Source organism: Carassius auratus, chromosome 40 (assembly GCF_003368295.1).
Source record: "Carassius auratus strain Wakin chromosome 40, ASM336829v1, whole genome shotgun sequence".
NCBI lineage: Eukaryota > Metazoa > Chordata > Actinopteri > Cypriniformes > Cyprinidae > Carassius > Carassius auratus.
The window spans coordinates 8119478-8132734 of NC_039282.1; the positions used below are offsets into that span (position 1 = coordinate 8119478).

The window sequence follows — 13257 nt, forward strand, 5'->3', positions numbered from 1 at the left end:
CCGTGGACGTCGTACTGAGCAGTTTGATGTTATATTGAGTATTGCATCCCTAATATATAAGTGCTCTGACAAGTCTCGGTTAGTCAAATGTAACAAATAATATTTATAATAACTAAAAATAATAATAATAAAACAAGAATGTACAATAGAAAGCAAATAGAAAACACAAGAGTTTGTGTTGGAGGGTCTATGTTTTAAAAAAAATATAAATAAAAATAAAAAATATATATAAAATAGAAATAGAATAGAGAGTGCTAATGACAACCATGTAGCTCACAGTAAGTTTGTTGTTAAAGATTTGTTTATTACTGTTAAAAATAAATTCCCCTATGGACAAAATTAAAGGGATTTTTTAATTCTGGAATCCGACTGTTGCACTCTGTAAAGATTATCATTTTTAGGGCATTGACTTAGCTAACATGTGGACCTACAGCTCTGTGGCCTGAGGCTTTTTGTTACTGTTTGAGTGTGGGGAAATAACTCAGCCTGTGTCTGCTAGTTTTTTATTCATAATTTTATTTATTAATGTCCATTTTTTAACTCCCAAAGTGTTTCAAAACCCAAGAGAAAGAAGTAGCAATCTTGCAATGGAAAGGTCATGCTTTAGATTAACAACAGGTATTGGCAAGCTGCAACACACTGTAACTAACTTGCTGTGCTATTTACTTGGTATTTACTTGCAATGACTTTTTTTCCATGCCATGTTTAAATATCAAGTCTCCCTTGTTAATATTCATGGTCTTCAACACCTACAGTGTGGGATGGTGCCCAGTCTTGTCTAATGAATAACTTAAGACCTATAAATAATGCATTAGAGTGGCTGCATTACTGTGGGTGCTTCAGGTTCTCTGGAAAATAAACCGAATTGAATTTGGAGTTCTATGTAGATCTTAGTCAAGAGAGGTAATGTTTCTCTGAGCTCTTGCTGCCATTTGTAATTGGCTTCCCTGCTGTTAACACAGAGCTAATGACTTCATTTGACTGGGTGCTGTTGCTGCGTATGAATTGGTGTAGGATTAAACAATTTAATCTCTTTGTGGCCTCAATGGAGCCAATTTAAATGGCTGTGCTATTGCGAGAAAATATTGTGCCGGTGATCACCCAGTGAGAACGGGATTACCTTGAATCTTAACTGAATCTTAACTATCTCTCTGTCCATTTTGTGTCTATATATTGACACTTACATATAAACAAATAGAAAAATAGTGGTCTGTGAATATTGTAAATATTAAAGTTAAAAAAAAAACGTTATAAAATGTAATAATTTATATTTTATGCTATTATAGTATTTGGTATTTATTTAGTAGCATTTACAGTATTTATTAATATTTTGAATTAGCTTTTTTTCAGTTTTCATTAGAATTTTTGTTTAATTTTATTTATAATTTTGTTATGTGCTTTTGCTATTTTTTATTAGATTTGAATTTTTAATGTAACATTTCTGTTTTTCATTTTTCATCAAAACATTATGTTTTATTTTAAAATAAATTATATTTATTTATGTGTATATATTTAGTAGATATTAATGTCTCTCCTTTTTATTTTATTTTATTTTTTTACTTTGTTTATTGATAAATCTAATCTACCCAACATATTCTATATATTTCCAGCATTAAAAAACCGCAGATTATTAATCCACTGTAAAGTATATATATATATATATATATATATATATATATATATATATATATATATATATATATATATATATATATATATATAGTCTCTCTCATGTGTTTCTTTTCCATATACCTTCATGTATTTTTTATGTTTGGGCCTGTGTAAATATGTTTACAGTCGCCTCACAGTGTACTGACTGAAGGAACTGACTGAGGAATGCAGTGGAGGTAACATGATCCCACCATACTGCGCTGCCAAATCCTTAAATGAAATGCTTGACTGTCTTTAATTATTCAGTTTCCCACAGTCTCCCCATTGCACCATTTAGAAGCATCTCAGGGGTGAAATCACCTACTGCTCACACAACTACAGTGTCAGAGGATAGCAAGACTACTAGACACTGAGGAAAGCCCTTCTTCCTTCCACTGTTATTTTAGTATCAGAACCAAATGAATGTCCAGATCGTACACTTTTACTTTTATATTTTCAGTTTTTAGTATAAATTTTTACGTTTTTTAAATAATTATTTATTAACTTTATGTGCTTTTGTAATTATTTTTATTTTCTATGTTATTTTAACTATTTAGTTTATTATTATTATTATTATTATTTTAAGTTTTAGTAATTATTTCAACTTGATTTATTTCAGGTAATTATTAGTAACTTTATATTTCAGCTTTATTTCAATGACCAAAAACTATTTTTTAATAGTTTTACTTTTTATCAACAATAACCTTCAGCAGATCAAACTAGTATGCATGTACATTTGTGTTATAGATTAGCATATGTTTGTCTTACATCCTTTTTAAGGCATGTTGGTTTTGGCATTACTTCTTCTTAAAATAGTTTGTGTCATACATCAAAATCTCCTATGCCAATGTGATCAGTGGACTCTAAACCATTCTCGCTCTTTGAACAGACAAATTTATATTGGCAACTTTGTCCTGACTCTTCAGATAATAGCGATCTGACCAACCCCACGGGGAAGAGAGCACTCTTCGGGTACAGTCTGAAGCCCTGTCTTCTGTACAATAAGACCACAAAATCTGTTGAGCAGAGAAAGAGCGTGTCTGGTCCCCTCATCCCGTGACACTGCTATCTGCTCCGCTGAGCATTGCCCTTTAACTTTTGATGTGAGGTTTATATGTCTCGGTGCATTGCCAACTGCAGTGTAAGAAGCTTAGGGTCACTATCTACTCACAGATGTATTGCTTGAATAAATAAGGACTCGGAGGAAAAGTGAAATACAGTCTTCTGACAGTTCAGTAGTGTAGGCTGGAGTCTGATGACTTAAGAAATACAATCATGTAGCGCAGTTTATGTACTCTCTTCCACGCTCTTATTGCAGCCCCAGGGATTTTTGCCTGAATTCTTTACACTCAAATATTCATACACTGAAACTAAAAACAAAAAAAAATCAGCTTGATGTTGTTTTAGGCAGGTTTAAAGTGGGTGATATCTTTTTGTGGAGCTTTTGAGTTCTAAACAGATAAAGGATTTTGCTGAAGTCTATTTCTGTTTGGCAAAGCAAGTTTAGGAATAAATATATTGAAGGACCTCTGTAAGACACACGAGTTAATACTCTAAAGTTGCAGGTTTAGTGATTTTTCTTTGTTTCTTTTTTCTCATTTAATTTCCTACTCGCAGGGTTTTGTGGTCTTTTTCAAGGCGGTCAGAAAAAAACACAGAAATGCCATTTGTGACAATTTTTCTTTTAGTACAAATGTCACCATGGTGCAAGGCTTTCATTTCCCCTTAAGCTAGATGCTTTATGCTTTCCCCTGCATTTATGTGTGAGACAGAGCGTGCAGGTGGACTGCTTGATAGATCCCTGCCCGGTGGGGCTGAATTGCCGCTGGGTCTGAAGGTATTTTTTATCCTGAACCAAGGCTCCACTCCACAGTGCCTGCTGTTTACTGGTCAAGCCTCAGTCTGTACTGACATGGCCACTCTGTGACAGAGCATTATAGGAAGTACCAGAGAGCATAGGATTCTAGTTAAGGACGCTGTGGTTTAGATATATGTGAGGCTTTGAAAATTTTATTCATGTTAACATCCTATAGTGTACACTTCAAAAGTATAATTTTTTTTATGAAAGAAGTTGTAAGAAGTCTTTAACTGAATTTTTATTTATGTTGAAAACAGCTATGCTGCTTGAATATTTTTTGTGGAATTTGTATTTATTGTAATAAATAAATGTATTAATAATAAAAAAACGTTATCTTACTGACCCCAATATTTGAACAATACTGTATGTGAAATTGGTATTTCAAAGCAATAATCTATAAATATGTCAGATGTATTTGTGATATATACTGTATGGTCCAGTGCCTTTATTATAACAGTGCCTGAATTATAACAAAATTATACTTTTCATTAACCAGAACACATATTTAGAAATTATTATATCGATATGTTTTGAATGTGAGTCATTCTATTAGTCTCAGGAACCACAAAACTATAAATGCAGTTTATGGCTTGTATGTCATAAATAATGGGAGAGGCCAATTTCACATGGCATAAAAAAGAACAAATATTCAGAGAATAAGACGGGATATTGTGATGCACAAAACAAGGTCTTAAATTGCAAGGTTGCTGTTTGTATTTGGTTTTGTGGCTTTGCCAGATGGCTTCTGCAGAAAGAATTACCTCATCATGAACAAGCTTGCGATCGTCTCCGTTTGTGGTATGGGCACCATTAAGAGAAATATCTGCTTTTTGCATGAAATAAATTGAAAGACTTTGAAGATGCACATTTTAAATAATTTAAATAGCTCTCAGTCAACTTTCGACAGTAAGATCTGGTTGGTCAGGCTTAAGGTGATTGCTCGGTGAACGCGGGCATTTAACCGTGCTGGGATTGTATAGAAACATGGTGCATTGACAGTTCAAGATCCTGTTCTCAATTATTTTCGGGGATATCAGAAACACAGATTTAATTAAAGTTGAAGTAGAAAGTAAATTATTGCCTCTCTCAGCACGGCTGATAAAAGGATGATGAAAGTTTTGTTTTTGCAGCATGTCGAAACAAGCTTTATTTAACAGGAACAAAACTTGATACACTATCTGTGCCAGAGGACTGTGTCAGAGTAGCTCTTGAGTTGTTCTCCTAGTGATTTGATTTGGATCTTTTGTCTTTTTTTTTAATCTGTGTGTTTTTAGACATTTACAGTTCAGAAAAAAAGCTGTGAATTGTCAAGCTTCTCTCATTCCTTTCATGTTGGCTTGTCTCCTTTGCAAACAGTAGGAGGTGTTAAGGCTCTTTTCAGTCCTTGCCCCTGAATGACGGGGTGATTGGCAGGAAATGAGACCCACATCCTATCTGGATTGGCTCAGCGGCGAAGAAAAGACTCTTATTAAACTCGTTTAAACCCTGAACTCTCCAATTTGTTTAGCTGTAATCTTGAAAAGCAAGCTAATTCTTTTTGAAAGGAAGATATATTGTTTTGTACCATGAAACAAGTGACCCAGTTATTAAAACTAAATTACATATTACACACAAGTTACTGTACCATCTTTGAAGCAGACATACTTTTAAGGAAAACAAGTCTGAGCACAATTCCTCTGAAGTAGCGTGACTGAGGTCCTGAAATACAAATGACGTGTGAACTGTTTCTTGCCATTAGCCTCTTGCAAACAGCAGGTGATTACAATTACATCTCACATTTGTGCTAAATAAGTCACTGGCTCCCCACATTAGTTTGCGCATTTGATGAGTAACTTTTCATTCTGATAAAACTCACAGCCTCTAGCATGGACATAAAACCCCATTTAACAGTTACGACTAAATATAAACCTCCCAGCTGCTTTGATGCTCCCTTGAAGCAATCCAGAGCCCATAAAGCCTGACCTTTTTCTTGTCTTCCAACTGTGTGTGACGGCCCGGAATTGCTTCCCTTTGATGACCTTAATATTTCATTTGCATGCATTATTGTCCAAAGTGGAGATCAGTGTGCGTGTGTTTGACTTCTGAGTTAATTTAGATAATGCAACATGTTGTTGTTCTTGATTTATGGCAGGGGGTGAAATATTAATTATTATACGCCTAGCTTTTAAATTGTTTAATTATATGGACATGACTTGGATTCTTATACGCTTATACAGCAGGTGGGTTTAATTTTTCATCACATGCTTCAAAAACGTAACATAGAAAATCATAGAAATGAAATACTACTTTTATAAATCTTTTATATTAAAGATAATTAGATCATTTTATGTGTGCATGGTAAAAAACATGTCATTGTGTTATTAATATGTTATTGTCTTTTTAATATTTTTTGTTAATGTGAATAGCTGTGCAAAAGTTATGTAAAGTTTCTCTGAACCCAAATAAGCCTACTGCCCAACTGTATGTCTGAATTAATTTATAAAACAGTACATATATAATAGTAGTATACCAAAGACATCTAAACGAACCAAAAACAGCATGTGATATAACAAGATGAAACCCTAAAGAGCACAGAATGCTCAAGCATACCTGGTTCTTCTTGTCGTAGGAGCTTTGTTGCCCGTTACATTACAGGCGTCGGACCGCCGTCTCCTTACAGCAGATCTGTGTGCAACAGAGAAATACTTGGATCTGTTTTGACTCTTGTCATTTTACTAATTTTATAAGTTCTTTTATGAGTTATAAGCTGGTAAATATAATGCATTTACACACATACAATGAGCACATTTAGCTCAGCAGACAGCTTTGTTTAGATGTTTGGAAAGTTTGCAAGACACAAATCTTAAAATCTGTCCAGTGAGGTTATGACCGTGTCCTTATGCCTTTTGCTTTGTATATTTGTATCTGAAAATGACAGTATGAATGAAAAGCATTCCATTTTCAATCCATTTTCCTTTGTGGTCTGGACCAAACTGTTGATTTATAAGGACTATTCACCCCAAAATTGAAATTATTTCATGCCATTCCAAACCTGCATTATTTTTGTGTGTGTGTTTGTAAAGATAATACATTTTGAAGAATTTTGAGCATGAAAGTTACTGGGTCCTTTGTTGTTTTGGACCCTGTTGAGTTACATTTTATGGACATAAAACAGTTGAATCATTTTTAAAATACCTTCCATTGCACATAAAACATCATACAGGTTTGGAATGAAGTAAGGGTGATTGAATGATGTAAATGATGACAGAATTGAAATTCTTGGTTGAAATATCCATTTAAGCACTGACACACAGAGATGATTTAACCTTAGGATACTGGCTGGTAGGCACAGGCAACCTTAATGCTTCAGTGAACCCCAGCCCAGTCTAGCTTCAGGGGAATAACCCTGTTCTTATGAAACAGATGCATTCAAAAAGATAGAATACTATGTAGCTGTTTAAGACTGCACAGCTTCAATCAAGAAATCAATTATTTTCTGCTTGTTAAGTTAGTCTAACCAGGTTGTAAATTCAGCATTTTTACTTTTGAAGTGTGCAATTATAATTACCAGTTACAGACTAGCCACTGAGCTTGGAATAGTAATTATTACACAAAGAGGCAGAGAACATTTCCACATAAACATGAGCAGGCTCCGAGGGAAAAATGGTGGAATGAAAAGGTGATGATGGCTTCCTATAATTCCAATAATGGCCAGCAGATGAGCACTGCATTAACATTTGGTGGTTAATGTTCATAACTCTTCAGCTCTGTGGCATCACTTAACATTCCTTTAAGTCCTCTGTCTCACCTCATGTATATTTCATAAGTGTTGCTCTTTTCCTTACCATTTAGTCATTGTGGCGCGCAAATACTGGGAACCGATGAACAGGTCATTGTATGGGTAATTTTTAGGAGAGGCAAGTTTTGAGATTTTCATTTTTTCCCTTTCCTCTCTAGATTCTTTCATATTATCACTATAAACTGAGTTGATTTACTTATTATTAGATGTTTTTATTCACCAGAACGACCCAGTTCGAGTGGGAAAGAATGCAGCAAAAAAAAAAAAAAAAAAAAAAAAAAAAAGACTTAACAGTGACTTTTGCAAATAGCTGTGATATTGCTGTAATTTGGTCTAATAAGCTGTGTAACCATCCATCCAGTAAATGCTAAAATGTTTTTTCTTACACTATGAATGCATGTCAGTTTAAAAGGTTTTCAAAAATTTCAAAGCAAAAATATTTTCCATAATAAATAAATTACTGTTTTCTGTGTGAGTGTTTTAAAATATATTTAAAAATGTAAATGTATTTTTCAGCAATTAAGCCAGTCCTCAGTATCACATGATCCTTCAGAAATCATTCTAATATGCTGATTTTGTGTGTTCAACATTTCCTATTATTATTAATGTCAGGTATCCTGATTAATTATTGTATCATTATTATTATTTATTTATTTTCGAAACTGTGATAGTTTTTCTGGATTCTTTTTATTAATTGAGAGTTCACCAAAACAGCATTTGTTTTAAATAAATGTTTTGTAAAGTAAAGAATGTCTTTTTTACTGTCACCTTTTGAATGGTATGTATGTATGAAATTTTATTGTTATTATTTTTTTTTACATGCCTTTTTAATAATTGTTTTGACTAGCTCAGTAGGTGTGCACACTAGAATAATTTATTCAATCCGAGCACTTTGATCTTGTAGTGCACCACGGTCGACCACTTTCTCCTTTCGCCTCAGTCAGCAGTTGACATGAAATCCAAATGCTAATACATGAGCCATTTAATCGAGGGCACTATTAGATTATGTACGGTACAAACTTTGCGCGAAGCCTGAAGTTGTTCCAGTTGCTGACGCTAGGAGCTGTCCGCGGTGCTGAAACTGCTCGACTCAGTCTGAGAGGTGCTGACAGAAACTGAACACTCTCCGCTCTCCTCCGTTCACAAATACAAATCTAATCAGAGCTCACTGTGTCGTTCCTCACGGCGCGTGCGGCGGAGGTCTCGCGGAACGTTTGTGTCCTGCTCCTCTTCAATTATTCGGAAAGAGTTTTAATACAAGGACATATTCTGTAATAGGAGCCCACTGCCGCGAGCATGAACTCGACAAGAAATTACACACCAAACATGATCATTCTGATTCTGGCCGTATTTGCTGTCGTGTGGATGGCACGAGGACAAGGTAAGAATATATATATTCATAATTCTAAACATTTTAGATTTGTTCTGCTGTCCACGCGATTAGCGGAAGAGGGTACGCGCAGCTCCATAGACCCCGACGGGAAGATGATGTGAACATATTTCTTACTGTATTGTACATTTGTTGGAGGAGAAATAACTCAAGCAGGTTTGTGTTGAGGTGGTTTATTTGAGACGTTCCACTAGTACTTTGGTTGCACTCGAGGAGAAATTTGTTCTCTCATCACATCGCCCTACAGACGGACTCGTATCTCACAAAGTCTTCGGCGTTAATTGAGATAAAGCCCCACAGGATGGACAGCTCCGCGCTTGACAGTGTATTTCCTACTTGATTCACGCTGTTCTATATTAATTTATTGCATTGTGTTATTTGTATTCGAGTCAGAGATCTATATGTTTAATCATTTTTTTCTTGTGTAATGGCTGTAAGTTCTCGTTCAGTATCACATGATGTAAAGTTAGTACACAAGCCAGATCTTTGGTTATAGATTTATCTGATCAGAATATTAAATGTGATCAAGTATAACAAGCTGAAAAGTTTGAAGTTCAACAGGTTTTTCATTTGGGGATCATAGTGTGGTGAGACTAAGGAACATTATTTATTTGCTGATTTAAGAGTAAAAAGTGTTCAATGGTAATAAAGATTTGATCTTCACCTTCACAAGTCACTTTAAAATGCATTTTATTTACAGGGAAAGCCATACATAGTTATTTAAACTTATTTGAATCTCTTCATTGTCTATTTGTTGAAATAAAGCAGCATAATCATATTTAAAAAATGTTTAAATTTAAGCAAAATGGTTGGAAATGAAAATGATGTAGATGACGTTTTAAAATCTGATTGATTGGTCGTTCTAGTATAAACTGTAGGCCTGTTTCATCCACACTTCATTTACACCACCCTGTTGACAGAATAAAGGACTGACATCTTCTGACATCTTCTGAAACAGTTTGTATGTTTCATATCTAATATTTGTCATTTAACATAGGGTACTAAAACATTGTTGTCAGTAATATTTGACGTCGATATTTGACATTAGTTTCTCACTATTTGCATTTGTTTTGAGGATTGTATCAGTACAGAGCCTTAAAAAGTTCATGTTTATTTTTAAACATTGATCAATCATACAAAACATGTCAAATTCAACACTAAATGCTAGCCATGCATTTTGCTCACTGGAAACTGCTACAGTCATTTTCCAAGCACAGCATTAGTTCATGTTGCACTTCCATTTTCGCTCCAGAAAGCTGTTGTACACCACTACCTAAGAGCTCTGAGTTGTTTTTAGCTTTTTTCTGACATTTCCCGTCACTCTTTTTTTGTCTTACTGTAAAAGCTCTGCAAGCAATACAAGGGATAATCCCTGTGTTATTTGTCAAGAGCTGCTCCATGCAGTATACTTTTGAGAGATACACTGCTCTCAGTTCCCTGGGTAAATATTCTATGCAGTGTCTTTTCCCTTTGAAAAGTAAGAATGAACTGGAATTTGATTGTATGTCAGCCAAATTATATATTTTTTAATCTATACATAATTTATATCTTGACGTTCTTCCAATTTAAGAATACCTTTGCACTTTTACTCACCTGTCAGCCGCTGCTGCGGAGACGCTTGCGAAGCAATCATCTCACAAGCCCCTCATCATTTGGAAAGAATCTTTCATTTGCAAATGCGATATGTTTCATAGTTTCAGGTGGCAGGATTTAAATCGTGCTTCATAGTTGAGACTGACTGAATGAGCAGAGCTTTTCCAATCAGTTTTTTGTCTAAGACTCCTCTTGTCTATCTGTACTAATTACATTTTACACTTTATTGATTACATATTGGAGATTGGAACATTGACTTCTCTGCTTTGAGAGGTGCATGAGTCAGTTTTTCCGATCAGTCACCTTCAGGACAGGTGTGATGAGGCTTCAGGGCTGCGTGCTGAATGGCTCTTACCTTGAAAAGCACTCTGACTAATGCACAGCTCTATCATTCCACACTGAGCACAGACAGCAGGCTAAAAGCAGGGCCCACCACTCACAAATGGATGATGGGCTGTACGAGAAACTCAGGAAGGTCAGTGGGTCAATTTGCTCGGGTCTGTGCGGTCCTGCTGTGATAGACGCAGATGTAAATACACATTTAGTGCATGCACACCAGGAAACGAACACAGGAAAAAACAAATGTTAATGTGTAAAAAATATGTGACTCATGTTACGGATGTTTTGAACAAGGCAACGGTGCATTAGCAAGTATAAATGTTTTTAAATGAGGTTCACTGGCGTACAGGACACCCCCATGGCTCCTTCATCGCATTCTGAGCAAATGATATATTATTAAATTTGTAATCTGCAGCAGTTTCTAATACATAGAGTAGTTGCGTCTAAGCATACAGTATATGTACATATGTATGGTGCATTTGCAAAGACCTTTCCATGCAGCATAAGTGTACATGAAATCAATAAATATTGATTTGCACGCACAACAGACAGAAATCAAGTGTGCTGATTGTCATGACAGAGCAGCTGGTGTAAAGATGTTGTAGGAACCTTTACAAGCCTTACCAGCTGCTTCCCTGTAATGCAACATTTAGATTTTAATAGAGCTTCATTCTAGAATCTTTGCTGCAGAAACACTTCTCTCATTTACAGCAGATTTACACTTTGAAATCTATTCATAAAAATATTTAAACATAGCAATGAAAAGTCATAATGAAGATTAAAAGAAATAGGGATGCATGATGTATTTGTACCAGTACAAAATGCTGGTTAATATTATAAAATAAAAAATGCTTTGTTCTCCAAAAAAATGGATGCCTCCAACATGAATTTTGAAGCTGCTAACAAGTTGTTGTATAAGGATTACAACGATTGCCTAATTGATCAAACATGATTGCTGTTAATTAATTGTAATCTTTAGCAAATCTAAAGCAATTATATAATTTTTTTTAAAATACTGTGCATTGTAATTTTTTAATGCCTCAATTAAATTTACAGCTCATTCACATAAAATATTTATTTAGATGAAATATTATATAATTTTATTATTGGTCTCATATTGGTTATTTATCAGTGATCATAACATAAAAATCATAATTGACTTACTGGTGTAAGCCAGAATTGTATTATTGAATTGGTGCATCCCTAATAAAATAATTATTAAGTCTAAATTGTCCAAAATAACATAAATTATAATATTAATAGTGTTGCTAAAAATGATTCATGACATCAGTTTGGAAACCAGAGAGCTTATTTGCCATTGGTTCCCTCTGACACTTCCTTTGAGAACTGCAATGAGAATTGTTCAAATAAAAATGTGATCTGTGGTTAATGTTACTTAAGGGAATTTTCTCTTGATGCTGTACAAAATAAACTCATGTGTCCTACAGTAAATTAATTTTAAAATTGCTTACATGTTGCTACTGTATATAGAGTAATGCAAGTAACAAATTTAATTAAACCTATAATTTTGAGAATGTTAAATTACTACTTCAGTTTTGGAAAGACTGAAGTTGGATTTTTTGTAAAACGTACTTAACTGTTTTATTTAAAACTTTGAAAAATATTGTCTCATTCACCAAACATGTAAAACTCAAATCCTGTAGCTGTATTCATTATTTAGCCCCATGTTAGAAAACACAGCGGCATTAAAATCATTTGAGATATGACTGTAGTGTCGAATGGTCTCAGAGCAGCGCAAGTAACAGCGCTGTCATCTGAGCCACTGTCTGTGTAAGATCAGACATCCCAGGTCTCCACTGAAAGAGTAAGAGTGTCAATGATGGGTCGACTTAAACACTGTGCTAGTCAACCCAGCCGAGATCAGCCCTCGCGGAGGGTGAGTACCACAGCCTGACTCCATTACCCAAACACCAGGTGGAGGGTTCGGCCACATTTCCTCGAAATGGTGCGCTTCCTGCTCCGAGAAGCTGTTAGGCTCACAACCTGTCTTTTAGGATCAAGCAATGTCACTCAATCAGCAATTTATCAGTGCTCTGTGTCAGCCCAGGCAGTGTTGGAGAAGAAGGATGGAAAGGGGAGTGATTGTCAGCTTGACCTCTTGACCCCCACACGCACACTTGCTCAGCTGTGTTTCAGCAGGAGCTGTGAGGTTGCTCTCATAGTCTTTATTACGTCCCTGATTAATGAGTCAGCCGCTGGGCTGGATGGCCTCCCACGGCCACACTGGCAGACCTGCCACTTCTGTAATGCTGATGAATGGTCAGCTGGGACAGAGCTCAGTAGACAGTACTGCTGGGAGAAATCTGGATGCTGTCAGGGTTCCCCGCCTCCTGCCGTTAGCACAACTGGCACATATGCACCACGGGCGTTCCCTCTGAGGAGGCGAGGGAGGCAGTGCCTCTTTGAAAATTGGTTGAGAAAAAATGTCACAGTATATAAATAAAATGATAAAAAAAATATATATAGTATAAACACATGTATAACTCACTCAATTTTAAAGCACATGTAACATAAAAACAAAAACACTGAGTTTGGTGGGGGGCAATTGAGAATTGAATCCATGACATCCATGGTATTTCTTTAGATATGGAAGTCAATGGCTATCAGCAGCTATTTATCTATTTACAA

At 35.3% G+C, this 13257-nt stretch overlaps 1 protein-coding gene across 2 annotated transcripts in view; it reads left to right on the forward strand.

Moving 5' to 3' along the window:
- The first annotated feature begins 8330 nt into the window (after window positions 1-8330).
- The window catches only part of LOC113058464 (seizure protein 6-like), a 156763-nt gene continuing 151836 nt past the window's right edge, over window positions 8331-13257 (forward strand). The window contains exon 1 of one of the 2 annotated variants that reach the window (XM_026226401.1): window positions 8331-8667. In XM_026226401.1, coding sequence (XP_026082186.1) covers window positions 8583-8667 — 85 coding nt within the window. In that variant the 5' untranslated portion in view covers window positions 8331-8582. The remainder of the gene's footprint in view (window positions 8668-13257) is intronic. The other variant, XM_026226402.1, reaches the window with a different exon arrangement.